At 36.8% G+C, this 23921-nt stretch overlaps 2 protein-coding genes and 1 long non-coding RNA gene across 3 annotated transcripts; all 3 read right to left on the reverse strand.

Moving 5' to 3' along the window:
* Positions 1-442: 442 nt before the first annotated feature.
* On the reverse strand, positions 443-23075 carry LOC132111898 (triadin-like). Its single transcript, XM_059519526.1, has 31 exons — positions 22735-23075; positions 21453-21656; positions 21246-21350; positions 19231-19326; positions 19023-19127; positions 18748-18864; positions 18563-18658; positions 18217-18327; positions 16854-16973; positions 16638-16751; positions 16518-16547; positions 16413-16439; positions 14839-14904; positions 14576-14725; positions 14260-14343; positions 14079-14126; positions 13887-13934; positions 13493-13537; positions 9410-9457; positions 9270-9326; positions 9098-9136; positions 8956-9000; positions 7709-7873; positions 7454-7592; positions 2759-2832; positions 2443-2490; positions 2270-2317; positions 1810-1833; positions 1601-1648; positions 673-714; positions 443-566 (listed from the first exon to the last, which is right to left on the reverse strand). The coding sequence occupies exons 1-31, from the start codon at positions 22751-22753 to the stop codon at positions 481-483; spliced, it is 2448 nt and encodes an 815-aa protein (XP_059375509.1). The 5' UTR covers positions 22754-23075; the 3' UTR covers positions 443-480.
* Positions 10881-12659, reverse strand: LOC132111407 (histone H1-gamma, late-like). Its single transcript, XM_059518676.1, has 10 exons — positions 12537-12659; positions 12350-12388; positions 12183-12224; positions 11923-11970; positions 11772-11816; positions 11582-11629; positions 11458-11504; positions 11290-11333; positions 11008-11052; positions 10881-10919 (listed from the first exon to the last, which is right to left on the reverse strand). The coding sequence occupies exons 1-8, from the start codon at positions 12607-12609 to the stop codon at positions 11325-11327; spliced, it is 351 nt and encodes a 116-aa protein (XP_059374659.1). The 5' UTR covers positions 12610-12659; the 3' UTR covers positions 10881-10919; positions 11008-11052; positions 11290-11324.
* On the reverse strand, positions 17371-17718 carry LOC132111408 (uncharacterized). Its single transcript, XR_009424797.1, has 2 exons — positions 17479-17718; positions 17371-17428 (listed from the first exon to the last, which is right to left on the reverse strand). It is a non-coding gene; the product is annotated as an uncharacterized LOC132111408 (long non-coding RNA).
* Positions 23076-23921: the final 846 nt, after the last annotated feature.

Below are 23921 nucleotides of genomic sequence, written 5' to 3' on the forward strand. Positions count from 1 at the left end.
AGAAAACACAGTGGAATGCTTAGAATTAGCACCCCATCAAAATGAGGTCACGTATATATATATAAAAGACTATATAATCTTACAATCCTGAGCCCCACTGGATGTTCAGAAAGGAAGTTAGTTCTTTCATTACTTCCTGTCAGTGTTGTCTAGACAAACTACACTCACATTCCTTCTTGGACATATATATTAATCATAAATAGATAGTAATCATTCTGAAACAAAAGGCAAATCCATGGTGTTAAAAAAAGATGGATAGCTTTAAGATGGTATTATAAACAGTGCAATATATGCAAACTCTGTTGTTAAAAATGACAAAGAATCTGAGAAGGTTTTCCAAAGTAACTTCAATCTCTTTCACATTTCTTGGTAATTGCAGGTGTAATGCTGTAGGACCTACTGTGATCAGAGTATCAGAGCAGCAGATTCCTCATGGCTTTGCCATGATGCTTAATATCAAAATATGAGCTTTGGCTGGACTCACCCCAGTGGTGGTGAAAAGGGGAAGAAAGGATACTGAGTCTCATCCTCATCCACAAAGAAACACTGGAAGTAGGGAACGTCCTCTGTAGGGGAAAAGACATTAGAGATCATTAGAGACATTAGAGGTCAGATAAAGATTCATCATGATCTAAATCCCACATTGGACATACAGTAGTGACAAAAACTCACCCTCATCCATCTCTGGAATATCTTTGGAGACATGAGGTTCTTCTCCTAAAAAAAAGGGAAATACATATTTCTTTAATCAGATCTTAATCTAATTATTTTACAGTACACTATGGTAAACTGAAATCACAACTAAAACCATTAAAAACATTTTAGTTGAAATAAAAGAAACCAAGTGGAATCAAATTAAAAAAACTGCATTCATTTCCGTTAGTTGACAATATCTATAATTTTCATTTCAAGATAAAACCCGAAAATAACTAAAACTGAAATACATATTAATAAATATATGTTTTTTTTCAGTGTTCATATATATATATATATATATATATATATATATATATATATATATATATACAGTACAGACCAAAAGTTTGGACACACTTTCTCATTCAAAGAGTTTTCTTTATTTTCATGACTATGAAGGCATCAAAACTATGAATTAACACATGTGGAATTATATATGGAATTAAATACATAACAAAAAAGTGTGAAACAACTGAAAATATGTCATATTCTAGGTTCTTCAAAGTAGCCACCTTTTGCTTTGATTACTGCTTTGCACACTCTTGGCATTCTCTTGATGAGCTTCAAGAGGTAGTCACCTGAAATGGTCTTCCAACAGTCTTGAAGGAGTTCCCCGAGAGATGCTTAGCACTTGTTGGCCCTTTTGCCTTCTGTCTGCGGTCCAGCTCACCCCTAAACCATCTCGATTGGGTTCAGGTCCGGTGACTGTGGAGGCCAGGTCATCTGGCACAGCACTCCATCACTCTCCTTCTTGGTCAAATAGCCCTTGATGCCTTCAGTGTGACTCTACAATTTTCATAGTCATGGAAATAAAGAAAACTCTTTGAATGAGAAGGTGTGTCCAAACTTTTGGTCTGTACTGTATACACACACACACACACACACACACACATAAATATCTTACCTTTTACTTCCTTGTCCACTACAGCATCCTTCTCAGCTGGCTCGACTACTGATTACAGAACATTCACAAAACATCAGTTTACATGTTATGCATTTAGTATATGTTCCCCACAATCAGAAAACATGGGATGCACCTAATACCTAAACAGTTTTTATACAAATTTATAACTGTTACATTTATAAGAATAAAATCAAATAAGTAAAGCTTACCTTTTTGTTTGACTTGCTCAGGTTCTAAAACCAAAACAAATAGCTGTAGCTGTATTAAAAGTATCTTAAAAACATTCTGAAGCACGCTCATGCTTTTGTTTTTACTGTGAAGGGCTGGCAAATAGATTCCTGTTAGTTATGTGCTGGATTGCTCTGATTTTCTTACACATATAGTGTGATTAATATTTTAATATTTATTCCTAAGGCATATCAGATTACAGATCATGTCTACACATGCATTTTTAGCAAGTACGTACTATTTGTAGATGAAAAGATTTCTATACTATTATGAGTCAACTATTATATACTAGTCAGACATGATATGATCAACCATAACGTCAAGCCTGTTGATGAATATACAAAATAATGAATATTCTTGGAATGTACAGTACAAATATAGAACTTTTGCTGAAATGAAGAATGATATTAAAAGTCTGTGTTAGTAAATCAGCCATAGTACCTTTCTGTAAAGGTTCCTTTACTTGTTTGACCTTCTCATGTGTGATTTCTAGCATCAGGAGAGATGTTTTTAGTCACTGATACAACAATAAGAACAATTTATCTTTTTACTTAGCACTCCCTTAGAAAACTAGAAGAAAGTGCTTTCAATTGTTGACAGTAGATATATCTTACCTTTCTTTTTGGGCTCTGGTCTGATCTTAGCTTTTGGAGCCTCTTTATCTAGAACAGAAAAGTGAATAATTTCTTGGACATAACGGATATAAATAATTTGTTTTGATAACCTTTATTCTAAATAATAGTTCAAAGTGATTTACAAAGTAACAAAAATAAAACTAATCTAAAAAAAAAATCTGATTTAGGTTTTCATGGTCTTACTGTAATTGCCTATAAAAATAACAGAATTCATAAAATTACTTAAAGAAATTCTGTCAATTAACAAATGGATATTTGTATAATATAGCTGCTGTTACATAGCTTTTCTACACACCTTTCTTTGCAGGTGCTGGTTTAGTGATGTTTTTCAGTGCATCACGTTCTGTGTTATAAAGAAGACAACGAGAGCTGGATATAATTTACATTCATCTTGTACTGTATATATGCAAAGTAGAGAGCTAATAAAAGACAATATGGGTAAGACATAAAAATAAATTATACACAAGCAGAAGAGGCAATCTGACTGAAAGTGCATCGTGTAGAATATTCTAACATTGCACTTAATAAATGGTCTCTGGCAAATTCCAGAAAAAAAAAAAGAGAAGAAAACTTCCTGAAAATAATAGGTTCCTTTTCAGGAACTCGAGCTGCGTCGAAACGCTTTTGGGGAACGTCCCTGACGAGACCGACTCTGAATATCGTGTGCAATCAGTCCATCGGAAAGGCGTGACGTCACGGGCGGGGTGACGTAGCGACCAGGAAGCTATAAAAGCACGTGCCGTGCAGCTGGCTTCAGCTTCGAATCTGTCAGCAAGCGCTCTGTGTGTGCATGTCAAAGTCTGTCCTGTTGGTCCTATTTATTGTTGTCTGTCCCTTAGCCATTAAAAGATCGCTAAAACAGCTTAATATGCCAAAGCAAAAGCAAAAGACCTAACATATGAAGGGCGATTCCAAGCCACGTTATAGATTGTGTGTTCCTCCCTGCCCTCGCTACATTACGAGTGGGGATACACACAGTTTGTGCATGGCTTGCCTGGGATCGAAGCACGCTGAGTCGGCTCTCGAGGGGGCCGACTGCCCGCATTGTGAACGAATGCCAATGCGGACGCTTCGATCCCGCAGGGCTCTCTTCGAGAAGTGAGCCTTCGCAAGCGTTCCTCGCGATGCCGGTTCCGCTTTCGCCGAGGCGAAGCCGCGCCGGCATTCGTTGGGTTCGCAGATCGATCTGCTGGAAGGTATGGAGACGGGCACGTCCTTATCTCCTACGTTCCCACCAGATCTGCCTGATTCCGGGGTTTGGAAGCCCGAGCTTCGGCTCTTCCCCCCGAGCGTCGGGCTTGACGCTCTGCCTTTCTTTCACCGAGGAGATTGACACGGAGGGCGTAGGCGAGCTTGTAGTTGCACAAACAAAGTTGCATAAGCACAGTATAAAACAAACAGTGTCATTATACGGGCAGCGTTAGTGAGCAGCTATTTAATCTCCGAGGGGATTAATATTGTTTGTGTGACTAAGCTATTCGCGCGCTGTCGAGGCAACGCGTGTATTACATCATTTTCAGTTTTGATGTGAATTTTTCCATACCCGACCGCGTGTCTGGTTATTTTAACTCCATTTAATAAGCAGGAGTTGGTTCTAGCACTTCAATGTGTACTTTATCACAATCTAGACCGTGTTTACTTGTCTGATTGTTTGATTTCACTAAATTCTGAGGAATTTGGATTGCATTAGATTCTGAGGAATCTAATGACTGTTATCTAACTTCGAGAAGTTCAATATATCACTTCAATGTGTATTGTATCACAATCCAGACCGTATTTACTTGTCTGATTGCTTGATTTCATTAAATTCTGAGGAATATAATGACAGTTATTTGACTCATGAAGTTAGATGTACTGGAGGGACTGCTGGGCGGGAGCAGCCCCCTCCGCGTACAAACAGTCACGACTACAGAGGGCAGCCCCTACTGGGGTAGAGCGGTGTCCACCTCATTACACGGTGCCCGTCTCACCTCAGTGCCCTCGGGAGGTGGGTCTGCCAACCCTGCCGGAGTTTCAGGGTGCAGCGGCCTCCAGCGAGCACTACTCAGTTATTTCCGCCCGTGAGCGTAGCGGAGCTGGGATGCTCGCCTCCCCTTCGGGGGCCTCTTACTCCAGAGATCAGTCTCGAGAGACTGATTCCCTTAGTACATTAGCTAGCAGCGTGGAAACTACTGCCAATGTATCTCAATGGGTCCTGCGCACAGTGGAAAGACAATAGTCGGCCTCCTGCAGGCTCTGGTTATGGAACAAAAAAGTGAATACCCTTTTTAGGAAGGAGGCCATCGAGGTGGTCCCTCCTCTAGTCAGGGAGTCCGGGTTTTATAGCCGGTATTTCATAGTTCCAAAGAAGGATGGGGAGTTGCGTTCGATCTTAGACTTATGTCATCTAAACCTCTCAGTAATGTCACTGAAGTTCAAAATGCTCACTGTCAAACAGATTGTAGCTCAAATCAGATCCGAGGACTGGTTTGTCACAATAGATCTCAAGACGCATACTTCCATATGCATCCTTCCACAACACAGGAAGTTTCTGAGGTTCGCTTTTGGGGGCAAAGCCTACCAATACGGAGTACTTCCCTTTGGCCTCGCACTCTCACCCCGCACGTTCACGAAATGTGTAGATGCGGCTCTGGTATCCCTCCGTATGCAGGGCATCCGCATTTTAAATTATATCGACGATTGGTTGATCCTAGCTCAATCAGAGCAGATGGCGGCTCGACATCGAGATGTCGTTCTCGCACACATGGGGGAGCTGGGTTTGAGACTAAACGCCAAGAAGAGTGTGCTTTCTCCAGTTCAGAGAACCACCTATCTAGGCGTAGTGTGGAATTCGACCACGATGCAGGCACGCTTGTCTCCTGCTCGGATCGAGTCGATCCTCACATCAGTCGAGAGAGTCAAAGAAGGCCAGTCACTCACTGTCAAACAATTCCAGAGATTGTTAGGGCTGATGGCAGCTGTGTCCAACGTGATACCTTTTGGCCTGCTGTACATGAGACCCCTACAGTGGTGGCTCAAGTCCAAGGGCTTTTCCCCGAGGGGAAATCCACGTCGAGTTATCAAGGTCACGCGGCGGTGCCTTCGTGCCTTAGACATGTGGAGGAAACCTTGGTTCTTGAATCAGGGCCCGGTGCTGGGAGTTCCTTGTCGCCGTGTAACGCTAGCGACAGATGCGTCCCTCACCGGTTGGGGTGCGGTCATGAGCGGCCACCCTGCCCGCGGTCTGTGGAGTGGTCGCCATCTAACATGGCACATCAATTGCCTAGAGATACTAGCGGTCTATCGAGCATTGAAATATTTCCTCCCAGACCTGAGAGGTCACCATGTGTTGGTGCGCACCGACAACACATCAGTGGTCTCTTATATCAATCACCAGGGGGGTCTGCGTTCGCGCCCCTTGTACAAGCTGGCACACCAGATCCTTCTGTGGTCCCAGGGCAAGCTCCTCTCGATCAGAGCAGCGTATATTCCTGGGAGATTGAATGTGGGAGCAGACATACTGTCGAGACAGGGGCCAAGGCCCGGGGAATGGATGCTTCACCCCGAGGTGGTGAAGCACATATGGAGAGTATTTGGTACAGCCCAGGTGGACCTCTTTGCGACTCAGGAGACATCGCAATGTCCCCTCTGGTTCTCTCTAGTTCATCCAGCTCCTCTGGGACTGGACGCTATGGTACAGACCTGGCCGAGGCTTCGTCTGTACGCTTTTCCCCCTATCGCTCTGCTCCCGGGAGTTCTGGCGAGAGTACGCCGGGACGGGGCCCGTCTATTACTAGTAGCCCCGTTCTGGCCGGGCCGAGTATGGTTCTCAGATCTAGTCTCGCTCCTCGACGGCTCTCCGTGGGAGATACCGATCAGGACAGACCTACTCTCACAGGCGCAGGGCACGATAATTCACCCTCGCCCGGAGTTGTGGAAGCTGTGGGTGTGGCCCCTGAGGGGGCACAGCTGTTAGCAGCTGGTCTCTCAACCGAGGTTGTTGAGACCCTACTCCAATCCAGAGCTCCCTCTACGAGGAAACTGTACGCCCTGAAGTGGAAGCTCTTCACTTCATGGTGCAGAGACCGCCAGCTTGACCCAGCAGACTGCCCAGTTGGTACAGTTCTGGAGTTTTTACAAGCCAGGCTCTCTGCGGGGTTATCCCACTCCACCTTAAAGGTTTACGTGGCGGCCATAGCTGCTTTCGACGTCCCTTTCAATGGTCAGTCAGTGGGTAGACACCCCCTAGTTACATGTTTCCTCCGCGGTGCGCTGAGGCTGAGACCTCCAGTACGATCCCGTGTTCCCCCCTGGGATTTGGTTGTGGTTCTAGAGGCTCTTTGCAAGCTCCATTCGAGCCAATACAAGATATCTCAGATAGACATCTGACACTTAAAACTGCCCTGTTACTGGCAATCACCTCACTAAAGAGAGTTGGAGATCTTCAGGCCCTTTCGATGGCCCCTACCTACTTAGACTTTGCCCCTGGTATGGCCAAAGCATTCTTATACCCTCGAGCGGGTTACGTTCCGAAGGTTCCCTCTGTTACACCACAACCTATCGTACTGCAGGCCTTCTGTCCTCCTCCCTTTCGGGAGCCAGACCAAGAGAAGCTAAACTGTATGTGTCCAGTGCGAGCACTGGACGCATACGTCCACAGAGCTGCCCTGTGGAGAAAATCAGACCAATTGCTTGTTTGCTACGGTCCTTCTAACAAGGGTTCTCCTGCCACCAAGCAGACCCTTAGTCGTTGGATAGTCGAGGCTATCAACGTCTCCTATGAGTCCTCTGGTCTTCCCCCTCCTTTGGGGGCCAAGGCTCACTCTACTCGGAGTATGGCGGCCTCCAAGGCCCTCTCAGCAGGTGTGTCCCTCTTGGACATCTGCAACGCTGCGGGGTGGTCCACGCCCTCCACATTTGTCCGATTTTACGATCTTGACATGCGAGCCACGCCGGGCTCTTCTGTTCTCTCGTTTTAGCTTAGAAATTAAAATTTTACAGTCTGGTTCCTGTTTTTTTTTTTTGTAGCTCGTTATGTCTATAATTCATAACCAACTTGTGTAATTGAGAAGTTTTAATACCTTTTTTTGCTGTTTTGACCTTTTCCTTGGAGACTGCTGGTTTTGCTTTTACACCAACAGTCTTTGTATCTAAGACACAAGCAGCATGTGGTTTAACGTAAACCAAACATTTGTACAAATAATTTCTGCTAATTTTCAGCCTGATAATGTCAAAATCCACCATATTTCTTATACGGTCAAAATACCTTTGATTGTTCTGTTGTCCATTCGTAAAAGTGTAATTTGATTTTGAGTGGACTCCAGATCACTCTTCATTTCACCAATGTCCTTCCTCAGTGAATCCAGAACAGACAGTTTTTGGTTGATAGAGTTCAGGAGCTCCAAGTCCAAACCAATAAGACCAACATCATCTGTGTATTCAGAAGTGTAAAAGGCCATTCAGACTCTTATCAAATGCACAGATGTTACGTGAGATTCAATCACAAAAACACAAGCTTTAATTATTCATCAGCACCATAAAAAAAACTGTTATAAATACATTTTATAAAAGACTTTTTTTGGAGCTGGTTCTAATAACTTTTCTTTAACGAATAATGAAAATAATATTTCATATGATAATAACATTATACAATAATCATATAACAGAAAGCAACACTACACAAAGGATGATGTCATTGACATTCACACCTTTCTTCACAGGAGCTTGCTTAGCCACTAAAATGAAGTGAATCTTGTTTTTTAAGCAAATATTATTCTTTAAATTTAAATATGATTTTCCTTCAAATTGATGGTAAAATATTGGTAACTTTTGCCTTTTTTCTCAGAAGCTGGTTTAGCTTTCTTTCTTTCTTCCTTGATGATTTCAGCCTCTAGAGCAAATAAAAAACATAATACAGCATGATAAAATATTCTGCTTGGGAATGTGATTGTTAACACAGTAAACCAAATCTTTCTTTACAGGGGCTAGTTTAGCTTTCTCTTTGACAATTTCAGCCTCTAAAACAACAAAACTAAAAAAAACTTATGGCTTGGCTAAAATTGATGACTCAACTAAAATAACCTGATTATTTTAAGATGCTGAAACCTAATTTACTACACAGGATATCACACTAAAAATTCCTGTGTTCCTGTAGCTCAAGTGGTAGAGCATTGCATTACCAAGTGCAATGTTGAGGGTTTGAATCCCAAGGAGCATGTTAAGAGAAAATTGTTAGCCTGAATGCAATGTAAGTCGCTAAATGCACATATTTATTTATTTATTTAAAAATAGAAGCAAATAAACTTATAACTTCCTTCACAGAGACTGGGTTAGCTTCTTCTTTGATGACTACATCTTCTGAATTAGTGACGATGAAAGAAGTGTATAACATTTAAAAATTTAAAACACACAGATAAGGAAAACTGTTGATTTAACATTATTAAATAGTTTATTAATATACCTTAAACATCATTCTATCAGATGTTGAATGGCATTAACGTCACAAAAAAGTACCTTTCTTTGGTGCTGGCTTTGGCTTTTCTTTACTCATTTTGGGTTCTGTAAAACATGGCAGCAGAACTTTACAAAAGCAAATGACAAATAGCAAATTTTGTGTTACATGAATTTTGAATTAAAATGTCAACCATGTGAGTACCCTTTTCTTCAAGGACTGGTTTTGCCTTTTCCTTTGGACCTTCAAATGAAAAGGTGCAAAACATAACTGGATTTGTTTCTGAGAAAATCCTGAAATGCTTACAGTATTCAGATACTTATTCAAATGTGCAAATGTTAAAAGATAAAATTGATTACGCTACATATATTAATACCTTTCTTTTTAGGTTCTGGCATTTGTCCAGGTTCCTTTTCTTTATGAAGTTCATGCTCTATAAAAAAGCAATTTCAAGTGATGAATGATCATACAGTAGAAAGCAACATCATTACAGGATGATTTTATTCACATCAATACCTTTCTTTACAGAGGTTGGTTTAACTTTCTCCTTAATGACTTTGGCCTCTGCAATTATGACAATTTAAGAATGTTTAGAGAAAGCAGACATTTTCTTAATTTGGCTAAAAAATGATGTTAATTTGATAGAGTAAATCAAACATTTCTTTTCAGAAGTTGGTTTAGCTTTTTCTTTAATGACTTCAGTCTATAAAATCATGATAATATAAAATATATTTCAATCATAACCATTCTTTTAAAACTATGAAAATATGAAAAACATTTTTGACATTGTCTTTCAAGAATAAATGACAGTATACCTTTCTTTGGTGCTGGCTTTGGCTTTTCTTTGATTATCTCAGGAGCTGCAAAATATGGGGCTGATGCAAATCAGGCTGATTTTTCAGTTTCAAACGCCTAACAAAGGACTACAATACATTCTTAATATATTTAGCCTTTGAAATGCTGAGTTAAAGTATTTTCACTCATGTTTCCAATGGGAAAACTTATTTTTGGTGCCAGTTGAGTGGCATTTTCTTTCACAACTTCTTTCTTTCAGGCTCTGTAAAACCGTTTAATTCATGTAATGAACAATCATGATATAGCAAAAAAAAAAAAAAAACCAACAGCATATGCAGGGTGATTTCACTGTCATCCATACCTTTCTTTACAGGAGCCAGTTTAACTTTCTTTTTGATGATTCGTTCTGAATTAAGCTTAATTAGTTCGAATAAGAAAAACTTTTGATTTGAGTAAATTTGAGCCTGATCTTTAACTTGACAGCAAACATCAGGCTGCATTAATTAACTAATTCTTTTCTTTTCAGGAGCTGGTTTAGGTTTTTCCTTGATGACATCACCCTCTAAATTGTTGATAATATTTACATTTTTAGCATGATCTTAAATTTTCTTTGGTTATTTTTTTGTTATACTATAAAGTAAATCAAACCTTTCTTCTCAGGAGCAGGTTTATGTTTCTCCTTGATGACTTCAGCTTCTAAAATGGTGATATTGTAAAATATTTAAAGCATTAGCATTATCTTAAAACTGGCAAAGATAGAAAGTTAAACAAATATTTTTTCAGGAAAAAAAAAACATATTCAGTAAAGACAAAAAGCATAGCCTATAATAGAGTAATTAAGACTAAATTAATGCACTCCTCAAAACTGGTCAAATAGTTTACAATAAAAGCACAAATTATTGGCCTGTGTTGAAAAAAAAACCTCTTATAACTTGGTTTTGGTTCAGGTGCCATTTGTTTAGAAACTTCAGGCTCTATAATGCAGTATTTTTTTTATGTGATAATTTTTATCAGCAACACAAGCTGATTTTACAAACACACATACCTTTCTTTACAGGAGCTGGTTTAACTTTTTTCTTGATGACTCTAACCTCTAAAAAAGGAAAAGTGTAGAAAGATTTAGTGGGGACTTTTTAATACAAATAATTTTTATTAAAGTCCATGTTAACTGAATTAACACAATAAATCAAACCTTTCTTCTTAGGAGCTGGTTTTACTTTCTGTTTGATGACTTGATGAAAAAATAAAATGGAAAGCATTAGTATTGTCTAGGCCAGACTAGAGGTTTTGACATTATTCTTACAGATGAACTCAGACACCTTTCTTTGGTGCTGGCTTTGGTTTTTCTTTGGTTATTTCAGGTGCTGGAAAACAAAGCAGTAAAGAACAGTCACAACTGAGTTCTTACATTTGCAAATGTGTAAACTGGTCAGTGACACTGTGTCACAAATTAAATAAAAATCCTTTGTAACCTCAACTGTAAGAGGTTACAAGGTAAATAATGACAAGTTGTAAAGGAAAACTTTTAAATGTATGAGATTCAGTCTAATCATGTATTCATTGTTGTAAATATTGATATAGCATATACTGTATCTTATTACCTTTCTTTGGAGGTGCTGGTTTCTCTTTGATAACTTCAGGCTCTATAAAATAAATGGATAATTCACTTTCTATAATCTTAACTTTAAGAGCTTCTGAAATGGTAGGATAAAGATAACCGACAGTAAATGTAAATTCAGTAAATGTTTTCAAAGGTTCAAGAACTAACCTTTTTTGGGTTTTAGTACAAGTGCCTTTTTTTTAGCAACTTCATGCTCTATAAAATGTAATAAATGATCATTATAAAGTGGAACAACAACAGCATATTTAGCATGATTTCATTAATATTCATACTTTTCTTTACAGGAGCCAGTTTAACTTTCTTCTTGATTACTTCAGGCTCTAAAAATGCAATGATGTGAAAATATTTAGAGATTACAAAAGGTTTTCATTAACAATGTTTAAATGTCCTTGGCTAATTTTTAAACTGGTATTTAACACAGAATGAAAGTCCACATCAAGCTACAATAATGGTAACTCCAACCTTTCTTCTTAGAAGCTGGTTTAACACCTTTGATGACTTCAGCCTCTGTAATGATAAAAACCAGAAACAAAATGGCTTTTTAGCAAATATGTTCATTAATTTGTTTAACAGAAATGTTCATTTGACTCTTAATTTTGCTTAACAACAATACCTTTCTTTGCAGGAGCTGGTTTAGTTTCCACCTTGATGACCTTAGCCTCTGAAATGTCAATGATGAATAAATATTTTGATACTGTATATTCTTTTCTTTAACATAATTTTTTAATATGTTTGTAGAATATGTGATTTCTGCTGGATGACTTCAGCCTCTTACATTGTGATGATGAAAACAAAGCAAGCAAAATGTATATTAAAACCTGATTGGGGAAAACATTAGCTTGTATTATTGCTCTCACAAATAATGTTATATACCTTTCTTTGGTGCCCTCAGTTTTCCTTTGGTTATCTCAGGTTCTGTAAAACATGGAATTTATGAAACATAAAAAAGCTTGGAACATGACACATATTAGTCTTGCCTGATAGTAAATTTTGCAAACCTTTCAAACAAACATCGCATACACTGCATCCTAATGTGATACCTTTCTTTGCAGATTCTGGTTTAGATGTCTCTTTGGTAACTTTGGGTTATACAAACAGAATTATATTTCAGTTTTAAAACAGTTCAGCAAAGACATGTCTTTACAGCAGCTTCAGGCTCTGAAGCTATGCTTGGACATTTTTATTTGAATTTTTGCATTGGCCTTAAAAACTGGTAAATATTTGTACCTTTCTTTGGTGCAGCTTTTGGTTTTGCTTTTTTAACTGCAACGGCAGTTTCTGCAAAACATTCAGATATCATTTCATATGATTATGTTTGCTTGAATATCTAATTGTTATAAAGGGAATATACCATTATCACAGACTTATCCATACCTTTCCTCACAGCGACAGGTTTATGCTTGTCTTTGGCAACTTCTGCCTCTGAAATATTTCATATTATACAGAATACATTTCTAGACACAAACAACGCACAAAACACTGAACCGCTTCGAAAACATGATAAACTATGCACACAATTAACCTTTTTTGGAAGGTTTGGCTTTTGCTTTCTCTTTTGGAACTGCAGGTTCTGTGAAAGAATTGAAAATTAACAGCATATTTAGTGTTATGTTTCATGTTCAATATGTACTCATATAAAAAAAAAAAATTAAAGATCACTTCTTTGACTTGATATCAACAGATACAAATTTAACTTGTTACTGGACAGAAATAAACACTTGTTAAGTAGTATAAATACCTTTCTTTACATCAACATTTATTTCTAAATTACATAACACAGTTGTATTTTGTGCCATTTTCACATTTGAAAATTATTACCTTCGGTTTCTACTCCGGTTTCTACTTTTCTTTAATAATAATTTCAGGCTCTAAAAATCAAACTGCTTGGTAAAATATTTACTTAGTGTTAATGTACATGCTTAAGTAATGTAAAATATTCAGAAAGTTAGTGGTTTAGTCTCATCACAAAAAATGTCCAATAAAAATCAAACTGTACCTTTCTTAACTGGGGTTGGTTTCACTTTATCCTTAGTAGCTTTAGTATCTGAAATGACCATAAATGCATGCATTAGAAAGTGAAGTAATATTCAAAACCTATTTCATCAACATCAGCAGTTTATGACACATAGAAAAAACACTGCATTTAGTTTAAAATGGCATTTATTGTCTGTGGAATGTCATACCTTTCTTTCCAGGAGCAAGTTTTGGTTTTTCAACAGCAACTGCAGCTTATAAGTGAAAATAGTTTTTTTATATATAATCAAATATACATCAAGCAATTTTTTACATCAAAAACAAAGCAAACAAAAACCCACATTTATATACTTTCAATGCATATTTTGTAAACATTTTTTCAAAGCACAGGGGTTAAAATCTTAATAAATATAATTACTCTTTTTGCTTTAACAGTTTTGTTTTTGCAAACTCCGGTTGCAGCACTGCATGGCATTCATTAAATCATACAATAAAACTGATTTCAAGAAAATACTTAATGAAAAACATACCTTTCTTCATAGGTTTATATTTTAAAATTCAATGTATTACAATGATTGAAACTTTAAATATGCATTGCGATACCTTTCTTTGAACGAGCTGGTTTAGCCTTTTCTTTTGTAACTCGAGGCTCTGCAAATGAGTGAAGAAAAATTAAGACAATATAAAAGTCTTTACAGTCACTTTTGTTATAAAAAGTTTATCTAATGCCAAACCTAGTGTACATAATGTACTTAAATTATGAATTTGCTTCATCATGTGTACAAAACACAATACCTTTCTTAGATTTTGCTGGTTTGGTCTCTTTTTTGGGCATTTTAAGTTCTGAAAAATAAGCAAATTTCCAATAAAATATATAGTGTTTCAATTTAAAATTGTACATTAACCCTGTGTAATGAGGAAGCAAAGCTTTATTTATCTATTCTACTGGTTTTAATACATCATGTAATGAATGTACCAGATTTCTTCTTTTTTATAGGGGGTTCCTCGTATACTTTAGTCACCTTGACCTTTTTCTCAGTTGTTTTCTTGGTGTCCTTTTCTAGAAAACATTTAATATTCATAGTACAAGTATATTATGTAATAAAACAGAGGTGAGGGGTTTTACATGTAATCTATAAGTGACTGAAGCAGGTCTTGACCGTAGCAGTGGGCTGAGCATAACCTTCAATGTTCTTCTTGAAAAACAGAGCAGAATCTAGACTTTGTTTGAGTACAATCTAAAGAAATTGAGAAATTAGATACATTACGTAGATAAGGTCAGTATGGTTTACCTGCTGGTTCTCGAGTCTTGTCCTCTTTGGATTTTTCTTTTATTTTAGCCTTTTCTATCTTCTTTTCCTTCTTGACTTTTTCTACTGTTATATTTATTTGTTGTAGTGTTATCTCTTCCTCTTTACCTTCAGCCTTCTTTTCCCTCATATCTGAAAAGATAAAGTGTCACAGTTCTATCCTTTTTCTCTTAAATTGCCGTTTTCATTCTGCACAAGCACTTCATTTTAAGGTGTGCAAGCACTAAAGAAAATAAATCATTCACCTTGAATGATTTTGTATATCTCCTCTCTAGCTTTTTTCTCTTTGGCTTCTTTCACTTGTTCAAGAACTGAAATCATGAATAAATATTAAATGAGAGTTACATGTTTTAACATCCATTTGTTTAATGAACATTATGAATTAGTGCATGAATTAACGCACTATTAGCTTGTTATTAATTTATCATGAATACTACTTGTAAAGCAGCAAAGTGGTGGTCAGCCATGTCATTGCATTAGATGGCAAAATGAAATTAGTAATATATAATGGATCAATTAAATCATTCATTCTCTTAATGGAATTATTCAGTCAAGCAACATCAACAGCTTTGCATTGCATCTTAATTTTGTCTATTTAAAGAAAAAACACTGGACAAAAGATGCTAAAAGTCTTAAATTGAGTAATGTCTAATTGATTACTAACATCAACTATATCTCTATAGCTGTATATAAAACTTGCACAGCAGCAGGGTCCTTTAGGGAATCCTCCAGCTGTTTTTGCTCCTCTTTTAAGCATCTTTCCAGAAGCAGAAGGGAAGAAGCAACAGTGATTGAAGCGATCTTCATCCATCAATTTGTTCTTCTTTCCAGTCCAAATTGTAAGAGACGAGTGATAACACAGTGTTCTTCAGAACTGATGAAATATCATTGTGATGTATAGATATATAACTATATAGATTGATAGCTCACAACAATGTAAAGTTATATAAACAAAATAACTGACATTTCAGATGCGTTATGGCCACCAAATTAGTTCATTTATGGTTGGCCCACAAAAATAGTTTAGCTACAATGTTGTGAACAATAGAATTCAAACACGAAATCAATTGGCCAATCAAATTATTGGTCCTGATCTTTTTTTATAGTTGCTGCTAATAATACATTGCAAATCAAATTAAATATTATGTTATATATTTATAACAACAATTAATAAATTACTTATTCTATCAGGTGCAATTATGAGGGCAATATTAAAGCCAGTTTAGCTATGTTAAGATCAACTTTTATTAAATTATTAATTTAAATAAACAAAATAATAAAGTTTTAATTTAATTAATAATTTTCCCATGGTAAGTGAATTCTTTGTTATTAAGGTCACATTTACATACTGATTGCCTTTTGTTGACTGAACTATCACTTTTCCCTATTTCTGAAGCATATAACATTTTTCTATACCTCTGTCAGACTCTTCATGAAGATCCTGTGTGCTTCTTGGTCGTCTGTGCCAATGGAACGGCTCTTTGATGTTTTTCTCCTGCTCAGGCCTGTTTTTATGGCATCTCTCTTCCTGTCGTTATTATTGTTATTTTCATCATCTCTGTTTGTGAGGTCATGCTGGACAGGAGAAAGGACCAGCTCCTCTTCCTCATCATGTTCATCTTCACCAGCAGTTGTTCCCAAGATAGTTCGATCTTTAGTCTCCACCTCAACCTCATCTTCATTCACCTTATTCTCCAGGTTCTTTGTGCCCTTTTCAGCATCAGCCATTGCCACATCTTCCTTCTCCTCCTCATCTCTAGTGTTAGTTTTGTGTTAATGTAAAGCTTTTTAAGTAAATTAAAGAATGTGCATTACTAACCTTTTTCCATAGATGGCAGAAATTCTCCTGGAAAAGATTTAGGAATATTGTTAAATGAACATATTTATATTATGAGTTATTAAGTAGAGAGTGAATGACACAAACCTTTTCGTCTTATAACTTGCGGTGTGTCATCTGAAACAGAGAATGGCAGGGATAATTAAAAGGATAATTGTATTTTAATATACAAGCATACATTTGTGATATACTTTATATGATGAAAACCTTTGTCTTCCATGTTGAAGAGATAGGCCAAGAACATATCCCTCCTGTCAGCAAACTCCTCAACAGTGTCTGTGACAACTTTCATGGGATCAAAGCTAATGTCAGGAATACCACCTGAGAAAAATGAAACAATATAATGCATCCAAACAATTTTTTACAAATCAAATATTGAATACAAATTAAACACAATGTTTCAAGCTGAAAAATGAACAATACCTTCATCCACTGCAAACAGACTGGTTAGGTAATTAGAGACAGTGGTCTTTATGTCTGTGGCCTCCTCTACAACAATTTCAGCCAGTCCTGCAGGATCAGTGCTCATTTTGGGAAACCAAGCTGAAATATTGATGAAGTGCATTTATTTTGACCTTTTTTGCAGTGCAACTTATAACATTCAACATGTCAGAAAAAAATAAAATAAATAAACAGAATCACTGAGAAAGGGTTTTCCCATATATATATATGTATATATATATGTATATATATATATATATATATATATATATATATATATATATATATATATAAAATGTATCTATAAACTTTTTCTAATTAGCATATTCATGTGTTTTTGGGGCAACATGTAATGAAAAAAAGAAGTGTAATAATGGGAGTAATACTTTTTACAGTTTCATAATAATATTTAATATTTCATAGGATTATTGTTATTGTGGTGGAAAAATTCATTTAACACTGCTTCTGTATGCCTATATATGCATGTGTTTTCTTAGAATTGCTGTGTGGGTTCAGATGGATGACACCTGGGGGGAAAACAGATGTCTGAGAATGACCTGAGAGGGTCATTGGGCCATATAGTGGGGGGACAATGCCTGAGGATGACCTGAGGGGGTCACCTAAGTCCTAAATGTGTGAGAAACAGCCCATAGAGAGTATTCCTTGTTATGTGTGGAAATTTACAGCTGCTAAGACTTTGTAACCTTGACGCAGCAAAGGGATATAAGGTGGAGGACTGCCCTCTTCCTGGGTTGGTTTCACTCTGCAGGAACTCACTGTTGCTGTATGACTGTCTGACCTTCTTTGCAAAGAATAAAAGCTTTCTTTTTAATTATACCTGAGAATGAGTCTGTCTCTTGTGCTGATGAGAGTTGATTTAAATTTTGCCACGACATTATATAATTTCTTTCCCAATTCACCAGTTGTTTATTCTTTATAACATGCTTTAAGTCCTGGTGTCCTCTACAGTGGACATCAAATCGATATCCTGTTTCGTAACAGAAAGTCATATTTTGATTTGAAACCCCACAACATCTTTCTGAGATGTTGATTTATGACAATTTGAACAATTTGAAAATGGTCAGATTTAAATGATCATTATAAAATATAATAAATATAATCGTTTCTTTAACGTTGTTCAATTTGATAACTAAATTAATGTCAGCCATTTTTAAATACCAAGGAGATGGAGTGGTCATGATGAAACTACCAATCATTTGGGATCTCTGAAAAGCCTTAAATGTGCTCTGTATTGGACATCCAACTGTTACATGTGATATCATAGACATTCAGCGTTATCCTAACGATATCACTGAATGTCTAAAATAATGTGAGAAATCTATACCTTTAAGGTACCCAAATATGGCTGAAGAAATGGTCTTAATCCTACTCAAAATTTGCAGAACTGCTTCAGTGGCAATGTCCCCTGGATAAATGATTGCTACATCCAAGATATCTATGCAGCATGGAAAGCATAAAACAGAAATCAGTGAGTCTGGCATGAGCAGCTGAAATTATTTTTCATTGATATGCTCAAATATGACTAATTATTTCTGTATGCAAAGGAATCAGTGGCAATTTCAAATGTAGACTGAAATGTGTTCATCAGCAGAGCACATTATGAGTCTCTGATTACATGTCAGCTCTCAGAACAACAACGGCCAAATATTTCAGAAATGCAGGTACCGTACCTTCAAATAAGTGGAATAAGTAGCCCACTGGGAATCTAATCCATTCAGTAACTTCATCCAATACAGTGCCACCAAGTTTAACTGTTTCAGTAATGCCTGTATCCCGTTTAAAAATAAATACATAAAAAGATTCTGACCAATTGCTTATTTGGGGAATCATTCACAAAAATATTAATTTTCAGTACCTTCAATGCCCCCAAACATGGCTGAAATGTATTGTATAATGGTCTTGATCCCACTTAATATTTGCACAGCAACTTCAGTGACCATGTCCACTGGAGTAATCGCTACAGCCAATATGTCTGTAAAATAGAAAGCATTGAACAGAAATTTGAGCAAATATGTCTAATAAATTCTTTTTACCAAGTTCTTGAATTATTGCCCATAAATGTGTCTATGATTGCATGTCAACTTCCAAAACAACAGCCAAATATTTCAGCATGATCAGTAAATCAGGTACCTTCAAACAAGTGGAAAAAGTAGCTCACTGGAGATCTGATCCATTCTGTAGCTTCATCCAATACAGTGCCAGCATATTTCACTGTTTCAGTGACTCCTGAATCTCCTGTATGGAAAAACAACATAATATAAAGCAAGTCAAAACTAAATCGTGTTTTAAACTGCATATGAATTATGTTTAAATGCTCCAAATGATTATATATACATACCATCAGCACTAAATATTCCTGACAGATAAGACACAGATGAGTCGGCTGCTAAACTAATAGCGTCCTTCGGATTAAATATTATTTCAGTGACATACTCTGTTTCCAAATAAAAAATCAGAAACAATTGCATAAGTCATGGTATTCAGCAACAAAATATAATACTTCTCAAAGGATTGGCTTAACGTTAGTCAAAAATTAACATTCTGTCATTGACGTTACTCAGCTCATGTTTTGCATGCAATGAACTTTGCATTAAAAAAAACACACAAAAGCATCATAAAAGTATATAAAAGTGGTCCATATTAGTCCTGCGCAATATTCCAACCCACAAGATTGATTTTGTGTGAGGAAAACATCAAAATCAAACTCTTTATTTAGCTACTGACTTCCACCTCTCGGCATGTTCATGTGAGGAATAAGTGACGGACAATTCATTAATAAATCATTCTGGTTGAATCTATTGAGCGAATCGAATCCATCATCTTAATGACTCCCCACATAGCAAACGGACTTGGCCCACATGTGGCCTCAAGCTGGCACTGCTGCCTCCTGTCTGCAATGGCATGTACCCTTTCAGCCAGAGCTGGGCCATGTGTGGCAATGACGGTATGGCAGGGATCCGGCAAACAATATCCGGGCCGATTGTTGGTGGGAGGAGTCCAAGAGTGTAGGTTTGCTTTTGACATAGGTGGGGACATAAACCCAAGCCCCCCACCCCCCCCCCCCCCAAACTTCTTAGGTAATATCAATAGTATGATGTTGCAGATGCGTAGAAAATTGCAAAAAGTCCGGGTGGTACTTGAGCTGAGGGACAAGTCATTATGTGCCCCAGATCTGGGCCAGAAGACATTTGCTATGTGGGTCAACGATCTGGTCACAGACAACTAGATAGGAAGATTATGGGCCCTAAACACAAAGTGGAAAGCGCACGGCGCAGGTGCACTCGGGGAATGCCAAGTCCACTTTTGCTATTTTAACAAACGGGCGTAACGTTCAATACACCAATCAGAGTGTCATCTCCCATTCCCTTTAAGAGCAAGATGCGCTCGTGCCCTGGAATTTGTTGGCGGAAAAGCTGAAGGCTTCTAAAGCGAAGAAACCGATGCACGAAGTTAAAGCACGCGAGCAGATCATCTACGGGACAATCAGGAATCCACCAAAGCTTACAGAGGTGAAGAAGGCGTGGGATGATGGTTTGGATGCAGGCTTTCAAATGCGATAAGTCGGTATTGGCACGATTGTTCAATTAATTAGCCAATTTATCATTATAAGTAGTAATAGGCTGAATTGCAAATAGGTAACCTAATTCTAATCTACGCAATGACTATACATTATTACATTTTTATATTTATGTAGCCTACACAATAATATTCTTTTACACTGTAATCCTTTTGTTTTTAATATTTGGCATGTTTGTGTGATCCACATCTCTGTGTGTAATAAGCAAAGTCAATGCACACTGTGGACCCGCCCAGAGGTACATTTTCTACCAACGCGCTCTTTAAATAACAAAAAAATATTGCGCTTTAGACTTTAGACCAGGTTTGAGTTGGTCTATGGCGCAGTCTATTTTCAGCTCCTTAAAAAAGCAATGCACCTGAACACACCTCTTGTTTTAGACCAGTACGCCCATGGGCGCGCAAATGCATTTGCTAATTAAACGATGTGGAAAATGCCAATGGCGCCGGACTGAAACTAGCAAACACACTTGCGCTGCACCTTGCGTTGCATTGCGCCGGGTGTATGATAGGGCCCTAAGTGTGAATAATTACGTGTTTTATTTATTAATGGTTTTTTTTTTTTTTTTTTTTTTTTTTACACAAAGCTACTGTATGGCTTAAGAATGACAAGTTATTCGTTTGGACTGTTTGTGTGATGCTTTTGCAACCTTTTTTGAGAACTGAAAGTTTCGGTCATTGTAATTGCACTGAAAGCAATGAATTAATTTTCACATAATTTTTTGCTAATTACTTTCAGCTACCAAAATAAGCTATTTTTGTGTTTTGAAAGCATACCGATAGCATCATAAAGCATGTCGTTCATATGGTTTATCCTTTTTTCAATGCCTTCAATGGCCTTGCTCACTGCTAGCACTGGATCAGAGCCAAAATCCTGGATGCCTACATGAAAACCGTTCAGAGTGAACCCAACAAACGCAACAACAGCACAAAATTAAATAAAATAGGTACTGTGAAAAATAATTAGGCCTATTTAAAACTTACTTGCAATCTGATTGTCACTGACAAAATCAAACATGACAACACCTGCTATTGACCAAGAAATCAGAAGTGTGATGATGACCACCCATTGTGCCGGACGATTCATTATTCGTAAAATTCCATGGCTCTGGGCAGTAAGTGAGTCTGAGTGTGCTGTCCTAGCCGGGGCATCTCCACCAGTGGGAGGGATGGACTTCACTACGGGACCTGGAGACATATGGATGAATTTATACATAGATGGTCTATAGCAAACCTTGCTCTGAAATGTCACAGAAAATGGAAAATGTTACGCTGAAATATATTGCTCTTTTGTTATTGTGTGAATATATTCTAAATACTTTCCATATTTTTCTACATTTTTACAGTTTTATTTCTATATACAGTAAATACAGCACTATAACAACCTAATATTTGTTGCAGCTGTTCTCTAAGAGCAAGATGCATGACTGACTTCACGCTTGCAAGAATAAACTACATCTTGTGCTATTTTCTCCCTGCTGCTTGAGTTTATTGACATCATGAACATCATGAATATTTTACTTGTCATTCCAAAAAAGTATCATGTTTGCTAGATTCACCAAATTCACAATTTTGGGGACTGTATTTTATAATGTTTTTGGAAGAAGTTTCTTTTGCTCACCAATTATGCATTTATTTGATCAAAATTACAGTAAAACAGTAATATTGTAAAATATTATTCTAATTTTAAATAACTGTTTTATAACTTTATAAAATATATTCCTGTGTTGGCAAACTGAATTTTCATCATCCATTATTCCAGTCCTCAATGTCACATGATCCTTCAGAAATTATATATCGTCATCATATATCAATAATATGTTGATTTGTGCTCCGATAACATTTCTTTTTATTATCTATATTGAAAACAGTGCTGTAATATTTTTATGGAAATAGTAAAATATACTTTTTTCACGATTTTTGATGAAGAGAATTAAGGTTCAAACAGCATTTGCACTGAAATATAAAAATAAATCTATACACTTTAGAGGTTATGAATATTTTAATTATGGACTTCTTAATATAGAAAACATGATCTACATAAATGTTAACACAGCATATTATTTGTTTCAGCAGATCAAAATCGGTTTGTGACAAAAACATGATCAACTGAGCTGTTATTTCATTCATGGTACCACAACTATTGTGAACTTTTATTTTCCAGACATTATTATAAAATATCATAATATCTATTTATTTATTTTTTTTATCCTTTATTATTTCAAATGTCAAACGCAGGAGATCATGAGTAAAAAACTTGCAGTACCTTTAGTAGCCCGAGCCATAGTGGTACTAGCCGAGTGTCCTTTTATTTTGCTTGTGTAATCTTATTTGGAGTGTTTCACCCAGTTGATGTTAAATCCCACTCAAGAAAAGATGTTCTTTGCTGTCTCCATTCAATCCACAGATGAGTCCTCACAATCTTGTGAGAAAAGCAGGATGAGGGTTTTTAAAGTGCCGGATTTGGGATCATGGCTGGGGGAGAATGGGATGTTAGGCCAGGGCTGTAAACATGGGAGTTCAGGCTTTTGCAGGGGACACAGCAAATAGGTGCTGGTAATTTAGCCCATGTTATTGGTTCCTCACATGGGCGTGAGACAGGGGAGAAATGCTGGGGTGCTTCAAAGTAATCTTAGCCACTGCAAGCCTGGTTTATTCTTAGACAGTGTAGTGTTTACCAGTTGCACTCTTGCCTTTTTAGATGATAGGGGGTGTGATCTTACTGTAAGAGAAAGAAAAGAAGACAGTTGCATGTTCACAGACTCAAATGTCTTTGGGTTTTGATGTTTCAGATCCTGTCATTAATTGAATGTATGTACCATCAGTGATATTGCATCATATTATGTAATATCGCATCACCACAGTGATCATGCTTTTCAAAATAAAGTGTTTTGATGATTTCAATTAATTTAATAATTTGCATTAGGGTCTATTACACAATTTAAAGTTAATCATGCTTCTAATTAGCACTTTTTATCTCAAATCGAACTGCATATGGCTTCCCTGGGGATTTTATAGAACAGATCTGAAATATATAATCACGGATCCTATATTTAACTTAGGGAGGAGTGATGTGAGATGTGGACTTCAGTGTGGTTGGATCAACATGTTTTGGCTGGAATGCAATGGCCCTCCACTGGACATGCAGAGAATTACAAAACTGCAGTACTGAAATAAAAATATAGCAGCAATATGGAGCTGAGGGTGAATACAGACCTTGCTGGCTGCATGCAAATTGTTTGATTGATTAAAATGATACAAAAATACTACCATTCCAAAATGTTGGGATCAGTATTTTATTTTAATTTTTTTAAATAATTGAATATTTTTTTTCAGCAAGGATGCATTAATTTGATCGTAAATGACAATAAAGACTTTTACAGTTTAAAAAAATTAAATATTTACAATATCAAATTAATATGTAAAATAAAATATTTAATGAATTATATAAAA

Source organism: Carassius carassius, chromosome 31, assembly GCF_963082965.1.
Source record: "Carassius carassius chromosome 31, fCarCar2.1, whole genome shotgun sequence".
Lineage (NCBI taxonomy): Eukaryota > Metazoa > Chordata > Actinopteri > Cypriniformes > Cyprinidae > Carassius > Carassius carassius.

Bases quoted from the DNA above. Each gene is read 5' to 3' on its own strand.
- LOC132111407 (XM_059518676.1), bottom strand. From the start codon at position 12,609: ATGATATCTGAATGTTTTGCAGAAACTGCCGTTGCAGTTAAAAAAGCA. The intron at 11,971-12,182 runs GTATATAACATT...TTGACATTTCAG, and splicing joins ACTGAGGGCACCAAAGAAAG to AGGCTAAGGTCATCAAGGTG. The intron at 11,505-11,581 runs GTATGAATATTA...TACATTTTATAG, and splicing joins ACTGGCTCCTGTAAAGAAAA to AGCATGAAGTTGCTAAAAAA.
- LOC132111898 (XM_059519526.1), bottom strand. The intron at 16,974-18,216 runs GTATAGATTTCT...TCAATATTTCAG, and splicing joins CATATTTGGGTACCTTAAAG to CTTGGTTTCCCAAAATGAGC. The intron at 715-1,600 runs GTAAGATATTTA...TTTTTTTAGGAG, and splicing joins AGTGGACAAGGAAGTAAAAG to AAGAACCTCATGTCTCCAAA.